The 16,278-nt window shown below is 41.3% G+C and overlaps 1 protein-coding gene across 2 annotated transcripts in view; it reads right to left on the bottom strand.

Moving 5' to 3' along the window:
* TMEM117 (transmembrane protein 117) overlaps positions 1-16,278 on the bottom strand; it is a 304,918-nt gene that overhangs the window by 56,515 nt on the left and 232,125 nt on the right. For both annotated transcript variants that reach the window (XM_068170301.1, XM_068170303.1), the window contains exon 6: positions 12,049-12,208. In XM_068170301.1, the coding sequence (XP_068026402.1) occupies positions 12,049-12,208 (160 nt within the window). The remainder of the gene's footprint in view (positions 1-12,048; positions 12,209-16,278) is intronic.

The raw sequence follows: 16,278 nt of genomic DNA, 5'->3' as shown, positions 1-16,278 counted from the left end.
ACGGGGGGGGGATTGGGAGGGGATTGAGACGGGGGGGGGATTGGGAGGGGATTGAGACGGGGGGGGATTGGGAGGGATTGAGACGGGGGGGGATTGGGAGGGATTGAGATTAGGATTGAGATTAGGATTGGGATTGAGATTAGGATTGAGATTAGGATTGGGATTGAGATTAGGATTAGGATTGAGATTAGGATTAGGATTGAGATTAGGATTGAGATTAGGATTGAGATTAGGATTGAGATTAGGATTGAGATTAGGATTAGGATTGAGATTAGGATTAGGATTGAGATTAGGATTAGGATTGAGATTAGGATTAGGATTGAGATTAGGATTAGGATTGAGATTAGGATTAGGATTGAGATTAGGATTAGGATTGAGATTAGGATTAGGATTGAGATTAGGATTAGGATTGAGATTAGGATTAGGATTGAGATTAGGATTAGGATTGAGATTAGGATTAGGATTGAGATTAGGATTAGGATTGAGATTAGGATTAGGATTGAGATTAGGATTAGGACTGAGATTAGGATTAGGATTGAGATTAGGATTAGGATTGAGATTAGGATTAGGATTGATGTTGTTGTTGTTGGGGTTGGGGTTGAGGTTGTTAGACATAACAGTCTGCAGTCCTACAAGTCTTCAGTCCTACCCATCCAATCTACTCTGCAGAAATAACACAGTCAGCCCAATAACTTCAGTCATATTTCTACTTCTGTGTCCCTCTAAGGTTCAATTAACAGCAACAGCAACCAGGCTGGTTTTACTCCTTCTTACTTGAACTCAGTATGTCTGTACGCCCAGGTATGACCTTATGTCATTAAGTCCTGTAAATAGCAAAATACAAGGTATGGATATCTGCCTTATCAGAGAATCACACAGAATGTTAGAGGATGGAAGGAACCTTGAAAGATCATCTAGTCCAACCCAGAGCAGGATCACCTATACCAGATCACACTGGAACACATCCAGATGGGTCTGGAATATCTCCAGAGAAAGAGACTTCACAATCCCCTGGGCAGCCTGTTGCAGCCTGTTCCACCCTCACAGTGAAAATTATTTTCCTCATGTTTACATGGCAACACTATATAGTGATGATAAGCTGAGGTTTTTTTAGCTCACATGGTTGCATTTACAAACTGCATGCAATTCTATCACTTAGAAAACAGCAGAACCAGATCAATCTCATCTCAGGATTTTCATTTTTAGATACAAACTTGTTTAACAATGCTTATTACAAAGCTGCTATCTACAATCAAATAACATACTCCAGAGCATTGCTGCAGAGGGATGAAATTATCTGAATGTCACCATTACTGCTATACCAACACATATCATTGCAACATAATCTTAATGCAAGACTCATCACACTTACAGCCCACAACAACAAAGCACACTGCTTATAGCAGAATCTGTAAGAAGACTCCCTTAGCATCTAAAGATGAAAATAGTCCTGTGAAAGACTTGGAAACACTTTCCATCTTGTCTTGCTCCTAGAACTCCATGGGTTTTGTGCAGTGGGGCTGGTGATTGCAGGTGGAAGTGTGTGAAAATGCCAGGTCTGCTTTTAGAGAACTGCTTCATTATGTCAGGCAATACCTGTGCTGCAAAATAAGGACCTCAGTGTCACATGTACGGCACGTACCCATTGTCAAGGTAAAAGGGGACGACTGTGACAAATGAGAAGCTTTTTCAGCTAATTCATTTTGTGTGTAGTCATCTGAGAGTCTAGAGGCCCCAGCTGGGACTGGTGCCTGATTATGATAGAAGCTGTACCAACTCAGACAGCATCCTTCTCTGAGCACCTTAGGGGCTAAGCAGACAATCAGACAACTAGCAAAAGAAAAGAACTATAGTTGTTCCTTTTCAGCAAATGAGGAACTGAATCACAGAGCTAAAAAAGGGGGCCCAGCCCTCAGCCATTATAAATCGGCACAATAGGATTCAGGTCAGCACAAATATACCAAGTTATAGCAGTTGAAGCAAACCCTGGATTGAATCTATCATGTCCGAGATAAGTATAATGCATCCAAGATTCAACCACCTGCAAACAGTGTAAAGGACAAAATGTACTTAAAAATACTGTTCTTCATATGTCTTGTTTGACAGAGTCCACAGCATAAAATGATGGTGCTGCTTATCAAACTAGACAAGCACAGAATGAAAACACTGCAATATAAACCAGATAGCTCATTAAAAAAGGTAGGGTAAATAATGTGCAATAAGGGACAAAATACACCCACCCTTTCTCAAGAGAAAATTATTTTGCTATCATTTTCTTAGTTCCAAAATGACTGCAAGAGTTGAAGTAATAAACTATTGTGGATTCTGGTAAGGGGGCAAAGGAATGTTTCAAGGATTTTTAAAAGGAATTTACACATCCAGCTGGATCTTGAAAATATTCCAACAAAAACTTCTGCAACAAAACAATGCTGTACTCCCCCCTCCTCACTACCCTTTTACACAAGTGTTACCTACACCTCGATTCAAACTGAGAAGTGTTTCCCTGCAAAAGAAAAGCAGGGAATTTCTAATGCATTACTTTATTCTCTGATCTGTAAGTATAGGCATTTTCCATTTTATTTGCCTTGCCCACAGAAAACAACAATGTGAAGGAGGTGTGGAGAGTTCACACACTCATTTCTCAGCGCCATACTTTTCTCCCAGGAGCAGGACATGGGCATTTCGTGTTTCAGTCTGTGGGATGCTGACTCCATTTCTAGCTGCTTATTCCTGAGCTGTCAAATGGGCCGTTTCTGGGACCACACTAATGTGTCCTTCTCATTACACAATAGCCAGTAAATAACCCACTCCCTTGATAGCAAAGTCAGAAGATACAGAAAAGCTAACAGAAAATAGGTATCTAATAGGACAAACAGAAGAAGAGCTCAGAAAAGCTACTGTTATCTGTTCCAAATAGAAAGCAGACTTAACTCCTCAAACCCGTGACTCTCAGGGAAATAAAACATAGCACTTTGGGACTGAGAAGTTCAACGCAGAAATAAATCCATGAGTACCAGCTGCAGAGGTACATTCAAGAAAAGGAACAATTCTAGGATAGACAAGAAAGTCTGTGTCTGACCCACCAGAAAGAAATGCCTTTTTGTTGGTTAAACAGTGTTTAGGAATGTAATCAGGTCTGTCACTTGAATCCATAGCAAGCAGAAATACAGCAAAGCTGTAAATCAAGTGTTGTTCCCCTCTAGACCTTCTAATTCATAGTTATTTTTCAGAATTGTTTTTGAATGTTTAACATCTGTGCTACTAAGAAACAATACAGAGATGGATGAAGATGTAGAAAGGACAAAGGAAGAGCAGAATGTGTTTCCTACATGAGAGACTTTACAGGAAGGAAAACCTATTACTTGCTACAGAAAGATTTCTCCCAAAGTTACCTCACTTGAACTTGTCCCTTTCTCCTTCAGAGATCCACATGCCCTGGAAAGTACACTACCACAGAGCAAAACCTCACAGTAGGGTTCTTTGGCAAACACTGCACAGTTAGCTCAGTACAAGCATGTGTTCAAAATGCTTACCCATTCTTGTAATGCTGTTTGACAGGCATGTCTAAAATCTGCTAGAGAAGAATGGAATGATACACTCCACAGAACATTTGAAAAGTAGTCCAGGGTACGTGGTTGCTCCCTGTAAAACCTTGCCATATGGCAATAGCTGGGGACACCAGTAATGGAGCTAAATCTGCTGTCTGTTTTATTAAAGGTGAACTCCAATCTGTCCTGACTCCTCTGAAAAACCCATCACTGGGCACCAGCCCTTATGGCTATGTTCCCTTACGTGAATAGAAAACCACAGTGACCACTTACATCCAGAAATCCTGGATGTCAGAGATGATACAAAAGTTGTTTTCTAGCTTCACAAACACAGATGTTCCTCACAGGTTTTGACTTGTATTTTATTATTGTATTTTTAAATGTCACAAAACCCAGCAATGGTAGGATGGAAAGTACCTTGACACTGAAGTGCTTCCTTCTTCAGAAGTTGTGCTGAACAGCAGGTTTTTAGGAAACTTTCGTTCAAAGTTTGGAAACTTTCCTCAGCAACAAACTACACATTGGTACTTTTTACTGTTGCTTGTCAGGAAATAAACACATTCAATACCACTTTTCAATCAAGTGTGCAGCTGAAGGGATCTGCTCTGACAGCAATGACAAATCAGAGAATCACAGAATTGTTAAGGCTGGAATAAACCTCTGATATCAAGTCCAGTGTATGACCTAATACCACCACATCAACTAGACCACGTCACTAAGTGCCATACCCAATCTTTCCTTAAACACCTCCAGGGATGGTGACTCCACTGCCTCCCTGGGCAGTCCATTCCAGTCTCCAATTACCCTTTCCATGAGGAATTGCTTCCTAACATCCAACCTAAACCTCCCCCGGCACAGCTTCAGGCCATGCCCTCTCATCTTGTCAAAAGTTGCCTGGGAGAAGATATTGACCTCCACCTTACTACAAATTCCCTTCAGGTAGCTGTAGAATGTATATATTATACTTTGCCTATGAACAATCATTTCTTGCTTATCTTTTCAAAGGTAATCTACTGTGTATCCTGCTTAAAGTGTAAACCAGGATTCTCCTCATTTGTATATGTGTAAACCAATTTTATCAAATTAGTGAGTGTAAATCCAGTCTAAAAAAAATCAAACTGCATTTGCAAAGTTGAGTAGATTTCCTAACAACCCCCCCCCCCAAACCTCTAAACCTCCAGTATTTACCCACTTTGTGTGGGGAAAAAAAAATAAATATTGGTATTTCTACCCTATCATTTACTTCAACTATTCAAGTAAATTATATCTTCTTGATATATCTTCTGAGTGGTGTTTTTTAGTATGCTCACACATCATCCCAGATACTAATCAAAACAGCCTCTCCATCAGTGTAAAACTGAAAATAAAGTGTATTTGTCAACAAGGCCAGAGTCTGTTCCCTTTTGCTGATAACATTGCCATGTTGCTGTTTAACCATGACATATACAAAACATATAGAACATTACAAAGTAGTTAACTGCTGTTTTGGGTTTGTTTGTTGGTTTCCTCCCCCCCCCCCAGGAAATACAGAAAAATAGAAGAAAAAAAAACACCACAGGCAAGTCTAAACAGAGTTTTGCTTCAATTTGTTAACCTTCTATGTTCTTATTAAAATGCTACCAAATTCAGAAGGCCAAGCATTCTGCAGAAAACAAAACAATCCAACCAACCAACCAAAACAAACCCCAAACTGATAGGCCACCCATTAAATATGTTGATTTTCAACTGCAGTAGCAAGGAATGATCTACAGTTACATATTAAAGCAATTTGCATACAAAGAACAGCATGAAAATTATTTGAAAAGTTGTTGTTATTTATTAAATAAATAATAAATCTGTCTACTTATCATAGAATCATAAAATTGTTAGGGTTGGAAGGGACCTGGAGAAGAGGAGGCTCAGGGGTGACTTCATTGCCCTCTGCAACTACCTGAGGGGTGGTTGTGGCTGGGAAAGGGATGGTCTCTTCTCCCAGGCAACCAGCACCAGAACAAGGGGACACAGTCTCAAGCTGTGCCAGGGGAGGTTTAGACTCGAGGTGAGGAGGAAGTTCTTCACCGAGTCATTCGTCATTGGAACGGGCTGCCCAGGGAGATGGTTGAGTCATCGTCTCTGGAGGCGTTCAAGAGGAGATTGGATGCGGCACTTGGTGTCATGGTCTAGTCATGAGGTCTGTGTTGATAGGTTGGACTTGACGATCCTCGAGGTCCTTTCCAACCTAAGTTATACTGTGACCTCAAAGATCATCTAGTTCCAACCTCCTCTGCCATGGGCAGGGACACCTCACACTAGATCATTCTCACACTAGATCTCCTAATCCTACATAAGCAGAGATCCAGCAATAGTCATAAGGAATACTGTTAACCACCTGACTCTGTTTAACCTTCATTTGTTTCAAGGACAAAATTATCCTTATTTACAAGAGTATTCCCCATCAGATGTTAATGGGTCTATCATCTTTGGAAGAAAGGTGAGGTAAGCCATGGAATGTTTAAGGATGTTGCTAGATCATGCAGGAAAAAAATTAGAGAGGCAAAAACTCATTTAGAGCTTAGATTGGCCACTGCTGTGAAGGACAACAACAAAAATCCTTCTACAAATATATTAATGGCCACTACTTGGTGGACACAGAGGGGAACATCGTAACAAAAGATGAGGAAAAGCAGAGGTACTTAACCTCAAATTTTAATAGCAGGATAGGTTGTCTTCCTGACAACTGGCCTCCTGAGCTGGCAGATGGAGTCAGGAAGCAGTATAGTTCCCCTATGATCCAGGAGGAAGTAGTTAGAGACCTCCTTAGCCACTTGGATCCCCACAAGTCCATGGGACTGGATGGGATCCATCCTAGGGTGGTGTCACCCAGGGATCAGTGCTGAGCCCCATGCTCTTTAATATCTTTATCAATAATCTGGATGAGGGGATTGAGTCCATTATCAGTAAATTCACAGATGACACCAAGTTGGGATCAGGTGTTGATATGTTAGAGGGTGAGAGAGCTCTGCAGAAGGGTCGTGACAGGCTGGACAGATGGGCAGAGTCCAACATGATGGCATTCAACAAGTCCAAGTGCCAGGTGCTGCACTTTGGTCACAACAACCCTATGCTGTGCTAAAGGCTGGGATCAGAGTGGCTGGAGAGCAGCCAGGCAGAAAGGGACCTGGGAGTACTGGTTGATAGTAGGCTGAACATGAGTCAGCAGTGTGCCCAGGTGGCCAAGAATGCCGATGGCATCCTGGCCTGCACCAGAAATAGTGAGGCCAGCATGAACAGGGAAGTCATTGTGTCCCTGTACTCAGCAATGGTTAGGCCACACCTTGAGTCCTGTGTCCAGTTCTGGGCTTCAGTTTAGGAAGGATGTTGAGTTGCTGGAACGTGTCCGGAGAAGCGCAGCAAAGCTGGTGAGGGGTTTGGAGCAGAAGCCCTATGAGGAGAGACTGAGGGAGCTAGGGTTGCTTAGCCTGGAAAAGAGGAGGCTCAGAGGAGATCTTATTGCTCTCTACAGCTACCTGAAGGAGGCTGTAGCCAGGTGGGGTTTGGTCTCTTCTCCCAGGCAACCAGCACCAGAACAAGAGGATACAGCCTCAGGCTGCGCCAGGGGAGGTTTAGGCTGGATGTTAGAAAGAAGTTCTTCATAGAAAGAGTGATTTGCCATTGGAATGGGCTGCCCAGCAAGGTGGTGGAGTCACCATCACTGGAGGTATTTCAGAAGAGACTGGATGAGGTGCTTTTTGCCATGGTTTAGTTGGGTTGGGTGATAGCTTGGACTTTATGATCTTTGAGGTCTTTTCCAGCCTGGTCCATTCTATTTTGATAGTTTGGTTAAAGATTCACATAAGAGCTTTATCAAAGAATCTTACAGACAAATGCTTCCTGGCTTCTGTTTGTTCCACTCAGCTATTACAGAATTTCTATCAGTTTATTGAAGAATAAATTCTCCTTTTGGAATCAAATAGTATTTTCAGGTAGCTTTTAAAGCACTTGGATATTGTATCTGATTGTACTGTCAGATAAGATGTTGCAATAAGTCTTAAGAGTCGCAAGAATTTATAGCATGGGACTTGCAAAGTGCTCAGAAAGGCAGCTGCAGCATGTAACTACAGTAATACTGAAACAGTTCACAGTCTTTAAGAAGTCTGTAGAAAACTATAGACTCTCACAAAAGATACTAGAGAGATGAAACAATTCATCTCCCTGGACACATGAGGTTTTATAATCCACCCATCACAGGCTCCTTACCCATGACCAAAGCCTCTAAGAACATGACACAAAAACAGAAGAAACAAACAAGCAAGCAAAAAACCCACGAAACCACCAAAACCAAAAGGCTAATGCACGAGTTCTTGTCTACTGGCTAAAATAAAGGTATTGGGGGATTATAATTTCATATTTACTCCTGTAGTTAACAAGTTAACAGCCTTTCTGAGAAAGAGAACTAAATATATGTGAATTTTCACTAAAATAGTAGAGAATTCAAAAAGCATTACTGCATATCCAGATTTAATCTGTGTGGTCTTGCACTCTGTGACCATTTGAGGCTGTCCCCTTAAGAAAGGGAATATGGTGGTCAGATGTTTGTAAATTAAAAGAAGGATCTAAACTAATTTCATTGGTAGATTGGGAGGAAGCACCTTCTGAACTGGGAGTGCAGAGTTTCCTGGGAATTCCTGCACTTTTGCAGTCAGTCTTTCTTTCCTCCTTCGGTGGCTTTGCAGCTCACAGCGTTCTGGGCTTTTGGCCAAGGCTTGACCTTGAAACTGATAAACTGCAAGGCCTGTATTAACTGCTTTCCAGTTAACACATAACTGCTTCTAACTTTTTTCTCTTCTTTCTCTTTCTAACCCTCTCTGGGGAAAGGGGGAGAGAAGGGGGAACAGAGGTGGGGAACCCCCTCAGCAGAAGGGGGAACTCTCATTTCTGTGCTACTTTGTTATATATTTCTGTATATATTGTAAATCTTGTATATTCCCCTGCATATCCTGTATTGCTTTGTAAATATACAGCATCCATTGCTTTGCTAATTCAGCTGTGAGTTTTTTTTCCCCTTTTCAACTTTCTTTCCCTTTACTTTACAGGGGGAAGGGAGGAGGCTTTTTGGCCTTACCCTTCCAACCCTACGACACACTCAGACTGAAACTAAGGCTAAAAATGTGATGATGCCTACATACAGCAGTGGCTGCCATCACAATTATCAGGGTAGGCAAAATTAAACCCATTGTGACACATCATCACTTCCACACTGTGTAAAAATGATAAACTTGCAGGATTTTTGATTTCTTACTATAGGCAAGCACATACCCTTTAAAATGAAATAATGCTCACCTGCCTTGGCTCAAATTTGATTGTTTCTTTTCAGACTCTATTTTTTAAGAGATCAGTGTAGGATGGGTCCTGTCAGCTCACCACACTGGGTCTGTTCATCCTCTGTGGAAAGAAATGCGCACCTCCAGGGCCTGCTATATGTCATCCTACTGTGGAGGTTTAAAAGCACCCCAACTATATCTTCATCTCTTCACTGAAGATAAAGATAGTGATTAAAATCAGGTGGAGATGTATACACAGCAGCCACCTAAACCAGATATTTAAAGGTCCCTTTTTTTCACTCCAGGGAGGGCAGACATGACATGTCACAATGAGGTCAGTGGAATATTTAGGAACACAGCCTGAGCCAGAAGCCAGCCATGCAGTCCTGTTGCAGTCCTGCAACCTTCTTCATGATCTGTTTTCTTGAATTACCTCAATAGTTCATGATCATAACTTCCACATCTTTGCCTTCTACACTTCACGTGGAGGAGAGGAGGCTCAGGGGTGACCCCATTGCCCTCTACAACTACCTGAAAGGTGGTTGTAGCCAGGAAGGGGTTGGTCTCTTCTCCCAGGCAACCAGCACCAGAACGTGGGGACACAGTCTCAAGCTGCGCCAGGGGAGGTTTAGACTCGAGGTGAGAAGAAAGTTCTTCACCGAGCGAGTTGTTCATCATTGGAATGGGCTGCCCGGGGAGGTGGTGGAGTCACCATCCTTTGAGGTGTTCAAGAGGAGATTGGACGTGGCAGTTGGTGCCATGGTCTAGTCATGAGGTCTGTGTTGATAGGTTGGACTCGATGATCCTTGAGGCCTCTCCCAACCTTAATTATACTGTGATACTGTCTCTCACCTCTGTTTGTGACACATCTGTTGATTATCTAGGGAATCACTTGGACTGGAGGAGCCTCTGCATACTGGGAGAATGAGGCTGGGAGGTAACCAGAGTTTGTTGAAGGATGAAAACTAAAGGTGAAAAAGTGCACATACCCTTAAGTGTCACTCATGTGTAACAATTCAGCTGTTTTAGTTCCCTGTTTCACGTGTCTGCCTGGGTTATATCTAATTGAAAAGAGGTAGCTAGTCAAGGCAGGGACCACTCAAGCCTTTATTTCTTTCTTATGCTTTACAGCCTCTCAGGCCTTAGGTAAATACTAAATTCTAATAATACTATGAAGAGAAAGCTGACCTTTAAAATCGTGCAATTCTTTTTCACAGCACTGAAAGTGGATTTCCTAACTCAACTGGTTTTCTTTTGTTGCTAAACAGTCACATTCTCAGTATTAACGCTGCCATTCAGAGAGACAGAGAATGCCTGCACTCAACAATCAGTTGAGACTTCATCTGTGTTCTTTTTTTAACATCAGTCTCAAACAGAAATTGCTTAATACTAAGTGGTTTGTTGTTTGGGGTTTTTTTTGTTTGATTGTTTTGCTTTCTAATTTTACCAGTTTGTTGCTCAAGTCTGTGAAGTTTCAAAAGAAACAAAATAAAACCAACCAAACCAACCTTAAAAGCTTTGAAACAGTATGCCTAGAAAGAATTTCTAGACACATGTAATTCTAAGGCATACTTCAGTCACAGGATCAGGATTCTGATGTTTTTCTGCTAGTGATTTAATACTTTGCTGACTCAACTATATTGCAGCAGCGCTGCAGCGATGCTAAAAACTACACTGAAAATAAAACATGCCAACTTAGTTGCACAGTCCAAATAAATAACTTTAAATAATTCCATCACACAAACATCAGTCAAAAATGCAATTAAAAAGTGCCTCTTGCTTTGTGTTGTGAAAGCATGAAATATTTTTACAGGCTGTTTCACACAAAATTCTTCCCTCTGTTCAACAACTCCAAGGTCAAAGTACTGGAACTTCATTTTTCAAAGTCAAAAGGATGATTTAATAATTGTTTGGTATGAAGACAACCATTTCTCTACCCTGCATGCAATATCAAAGTCAGTATTGCTTCATATATTGTGTATTTTCATTCACGCTTTCATTACAGCCCTGTGAAGTACAATCATTTATTATACATTCTCATGAACTTTTTGAAACAGCAAACAAAATGTAAAATGCAAAGGGAGCAAAAGGAAAGAACCAGAAATGTTACCAGAAAAACAGGAGTCCCTGTCTTATCCTCCATGTTCTAACCATGAACAGCAGTGAGTACTGAAGACTGGTGGACATTGGAAATTAAAACTATAAGACTTGATGCAGCTTTAATGCCCCAGTATAGCAGCACTAAAATTTGAGCTTCACTACAGTGTCACCTCTATGATAATTACTCAAGCAATAGCTAGCTTATTAAAAAGAGCTAAGTGTCTCAGAAGCAATCTTTGCTAGCAGAGTAAGTCAGTAATATATTAGAGGAAAAGGACTGACCCGTTAGTTTTTAAGTTCTCTGCTAAACTTCACTTACAACAGTCTAGTATTGTCTAGGACTAACAGCAAAAGTCACTTGGGCCCTCAATGCTCTGTTCCTTTCCTCAGCCCAAATGACCTAATTTTTCGCAGAGCACTGGGAGAGTTATTCACAGAGCCTCAAACCACAGACAAATGCAAAGGGTAGAGTGCAGCATTACATGAAGGCTTTTGGCCACATACTTGTGACCCAGTTTCTTTTCTTAACAGCTCAATTCAAAGGAGCAGATGTCAGGCAGGCTACAAGGAATCATCTCCCTAGTTAACCAGGCTGGCAGAAGACATTACAGCACAAGGGCCTGTCATCACAGTAAAGAAATCATGTGAAAGTGGATAGTGCAAGAATATCAAAGAGTAATTTTCATCTATTAAAATACTGTCATGTGTGTACATCTAATATTCTAGATGTTTGAAACACGGAAGTAGTTCTTTCATTTGGCCAAGTTAATTTTTTCATCTGAAGAGAAGCTTTGAATTTACAAAACAACTAGATCGTGTTTGTGTTTCTGCTGGTTTGTTGGGGTGGGGTTTTTTTTTGCAGAAAACTTCTTACCTGGTAGTCTAAGAAGGGAAACCAGCAACTTCTTTCAAAATAAAAGGCCAGTAGGCTTTTTTGCAAAGTGACTGAGAACGGTGTTACAAAATGCCCCTACCAATAGTGATTGCCAGCTAAGCATTTATTTACATTTATGTAGTCTTTGCTAAACACCATTTGCTCTAGAGGAAACAGAGTGACTAGGCAGCTTCAGCAGTTTGAATGAAACATTAGAGGAGTGTACCTGCATGACAATAAGAAGGTCAAACACCAAGATGAAAGAAGCCAAGAACGCTCTGGAGACCTCATCACTTGGCAGAAATCCACGATTCAGCTTGTCCCAGCTGATCCAATCAGTAGTGATGACAAGCACAACGACAGAGGTCAGGGTAAACAGAACCGTCCTGCAAGGGTGGAAAAGAAATATGGTTCAGAGATAATACAACAGTAAAGAAGATGTGTCATTCTATTTTATCTGTCTTCTAATGGTCAACTAGTGCTTCATCAGTAATCTCCTGCTGATGAAAAGAGATTGAAGAAAATTAAACGTACAAACAAATCATTTAATTCAAAATAGGAAATCAGTCAGCTGTATCCTTAGTAAAAACAAATATAGTAGCTGGTACTAAGCATGTGGCAAAATGAGGCTGGAGCGTATCATACTTGTTCTTCCTATTTTTCCATTGAAGATGAAAGTAAAATTAAAAAGAAAACTAAAATCAAATAATGGTTTCATTTGTAAAAGGCTTTTAAGATCATTGAGTCCAGCCAGACTCTGCCAAGTCTGGTGCTAAATCAGGCACCTTAGCATCACATCTATGCCTCTTTTAAACGCTTCCAAGGATGGTGGTTCAACCACTTCCCTGGGGAGTCTATTTCAGGGTTTGACAACCCTTTCAGTGAAGAAGTTTCTTCTAAAATCCAATCTAAACCTCCCTTGGACAACTTAAGGACATTTCCTCTCATCCTATCACTTGTTACTAGGGAGAAGAGACCAACACCCACCTTGCTACAATCTACTTTCAGGGAATTCCATAGAGCGATGAGGTCTCCCTTCAGCCTCCTTTTCTTAAAACAACCCCAGTTCCCTCAGACACTCCTCATAAAACTTGTTATCCAGACCCTTCACCAGACTCTGTACACATTCTGGGACCTCAGTTTTTTTCTTACAGCAACAATCCCAAAATTGAACACAGTATTAAAGGTGTGGCCTGACCAATAGTGGGTACAAGGGGATGACCACTTCCCTTGCCCTGTTGTCATGCTATACAGGCCAGAATGCCATTGGTCATCAATAAACACTCTTAGGTCTTTCTCTACAGGGCACCAATTAGCCTTGGTATGATAATGTATCAAGGACTGTATGATCTAGGAGAAATTAAAGTAAACAATTTGAGAGAACTTTTTAAGGTATCAAAGACACAAGTACCTTTGAAAAGTCTTTGCTGTATGAGCTATAGGACACTAAGTATGAGGTTCAATTTCATTCAGTAACATGTATGAAAAATTTTTGTTGCACTAAATCTTTAGTAAATTCTGGGGGCTGTAGAAAGATTTTGCTTTGCATCTCCTAGGTTGTCCTTTATGCAAGTTTTCAACACAGAACTGCCAGGGTTGGAAAGCACCTCAAGGATCATCCGGCTCCAACCCCACTGCTATGGGCAGGGATACCTCACACTAGATCAAGTTGCTCAGAGCCCCATCCAGACTGGCCTTAAATACTTCCAGAGATGGGGCCTCTACTACCTCCCTGGGCATCCTGATCCAGTGTCTCACCACCCTCATGCTGAGGAACTTCTTCCTAACATCCAGTCCGAATCTACACATTGGAGAGTGAATTACAAAAGTAATAAAGCCCCCATACATATACTATTGTAATTCCAGAAGATGCATTTGGCAAATTCATACAGTTTGCATTATGGTATCTAAGAAAATATCTTTGTAAGCTATTTCCTCAAATTAGTCCTGCATCATTTCCACCACCATTTTGGTGATAGCCTTCAGAGTTGGCAGTGATGACTGATTGAATTCCAGGTTCTGTGGAAGCAGGCAAATTCAGTTCCCAATTTGAGGGACAGCAAGGCTTCTCCCAGTAGCCATAGTGCCAGTAAACCTGTGCTATAATAGAGACACATCAACATCTGAATGCATGCACACAGCCAAATAATTATGGCAAGGTGTAGGTGGTTTTTTTCCTACAGGAACAAAGTGTGAGGAATATTTCCCATGACACTTCCAAACAGGACAAATACAAAGCAGAGCAAAAGAAGAATTTGCACAGCAGTAGTCACAGGCTACTGATCTGCAGACATTTCCTTCTATACATCAGCCTGGCTTGTGTCTGTGTAAAAAGGAAAAACAAATAGACACACATAAGCAGCAATGTACACATTTGAACTCCTAACCATCATTCTTCTGTGGCAGGACAGCTGCGCTTCTTCACAATATAATGAGACACAACATGACTCTATTGCTTAATCCCTTTACCTTTGAACATTTATGTTTGGTCTTAAGTAAATAAATAAATCCAGTAATATTCAACACTGTATTTGGCACCATAACACTATCTCTTGAGTGTGTAACCAGCAGCTGGGACAGAAAGAAATGAATGAGACGTATTAGAATTGATCAGACCTAAGCAATATTCAAGCCTGCTTATCACCAAAACATTTTCTGAGCTACCATTCCACCTGCCAGTATCTGAATCTGATAGCCTTTTCTATAGTCTCCAGTTTAGCACACACCCAGATGGGCTTACTTGGGAAAGGTGATTCCTTCTGATGCTTCTCTCATGCATATAGTCCCTTGAGACCACAAAGTCATCTGTTCTCATTTATTTTGCCTTTATAGATAAAATTCACATGGAGGTAAATGTTCTCACTTTTGCTGAGAAGTCACCATGGCTGGAAGTGTTCAGGAAGAGACTGGATGGGGAGCTTGGAGCCATGGTTTAGTTGATTAGATAGTGCTGGGTAATAGGTTGGACTCTATGATCTCAAAGGTCTTTTCCAATCTGGTTAATTCTATTCTGGTCTCCAAAAACAACAGTCTTTAATGCTTGTCTGTCAGCCCATGCAGACTGCCCTGGCTGTTGGGCATACCAATTTTCTTCCTCCTCATGCTGAGGAACCAACATATCCTGCTGCAGAGACAGTTTAGAAATGCCATTCAAGTATGTGTAGTTTGCTATGGGAACTGTGTACCCAGAAGTTATGCTCAGCACTATTCTGCTTCAGTCCTCTTGAATTATGCATTGGCATTTTGGAGCAAGAGTTCAACACATGGAAGGTCAGAATTTGGCATGTATGCAAGCGAAGGCAGACATATTTTTATGCATGCTTCATCAGCATGCATGCGTGCTCGAGCTCTGATTTCCTTGAGGAAATGCATACACGCTTAAAGCACTGCTTTGCTACTCATTCTGAAATGTCAAAGGGGGAGGGAAGGGAGTAGAAAATGGGCTGCTAATAGAATAAGAAAAATGTGAAACCATCAAAAAGGTTAGAAATAGACTTTTGAAACAGTTGCATTAAGTGGCATAATTAGCACTCGGTTGCATTTTTGACCTACGATACTGGGACGCAGTAAGATATTCAATACATGCTTTTGGAGTTATAAGCTGAGTGTGTCTGGGTTAGAGTTCAGTTCATTTCTGGTGAAAGTACAGCATTGCCTCAGCGTCCTGGGGATTTAAGGAAAGCAGCTGAGTATTTAATTTGTCATAACTTGCATCAGAGGAACCAGTGGGAGCTAACCTGCAATATTTAGGCTGCTGTAATTTGTCCTTTATTCTGCAATGCATGTTATTGAGAAAGAGCTACCCCATCAAACTATTCCCAGCGTTGTTGGTAGGACCATTCTGTATTTCACTTTGTGAAAGTCAAGAGAAGATTGCCTTTTCTTTGTATAGACATTAAGAAATGCAAATTCTTTCTCTGATTCAGAGAGGAAATACTTTCATATTTTAATTCCAGCTTGCTGTATTGAATGATTACGTGCCCAAGGCACCTCTTCAGCTACAATAACACATTTTAGAATAAACCTTTATTAGAATAAACCAAACCAGGTTGGAAGAGACCTTCAAGATCATCGTGTCCAACCCATCAACCAATCCAACCCACCTAAACAACTAACCCATGGCACCAAGTACCCCATCAAGCCTCCTCCTGAACACCTCCAATGATGGTGACTCCACCACCTCCTTGGGCAGCCCATTCCATAGCGCAATCACTCTTTCTGTATAGAACTTCTTCCTAACATCCAACCTGAACCTCCCCTGGCGCAGCCTGAGACTGTGTCCTCTTGTTCTGGTACTGGCTGCCTGGGAGAAGAGACCATCATCCGCCTGTCTACAACCTCCCTTCAGGTAGTTGTAGAGAGTGATAAGGTCACCCCTGAGTCTCCTCTTCTCCAGGCTGAGCAACCCCAGCTCCCTCAGCCTCTCCTCATAGGGCTTGTGTTCCAAACCCCTCAC

This window comes from Melanerpes formicivorus, unplaced genomic scaffold, assembly GCF_026170545.1.
Source record: "Melanerpes formicivorus ecotype bairdi unplaced genomic scaffold, bMelFor1.0.p_v2 SCAF_3, whole genome shotgun sequence".
In the NCBI taxonomy this organism is placed as follows: Eukaryota; Metazoa; Chordata; class Aves; order Piciformes; family Picidae; genus Melanerpes; species Melanerpes formicivorus.
Note: the sequence above shows the minus strand (reverse complement) of the source record. Positions and strands in the feature narration are given on the sequence as shown.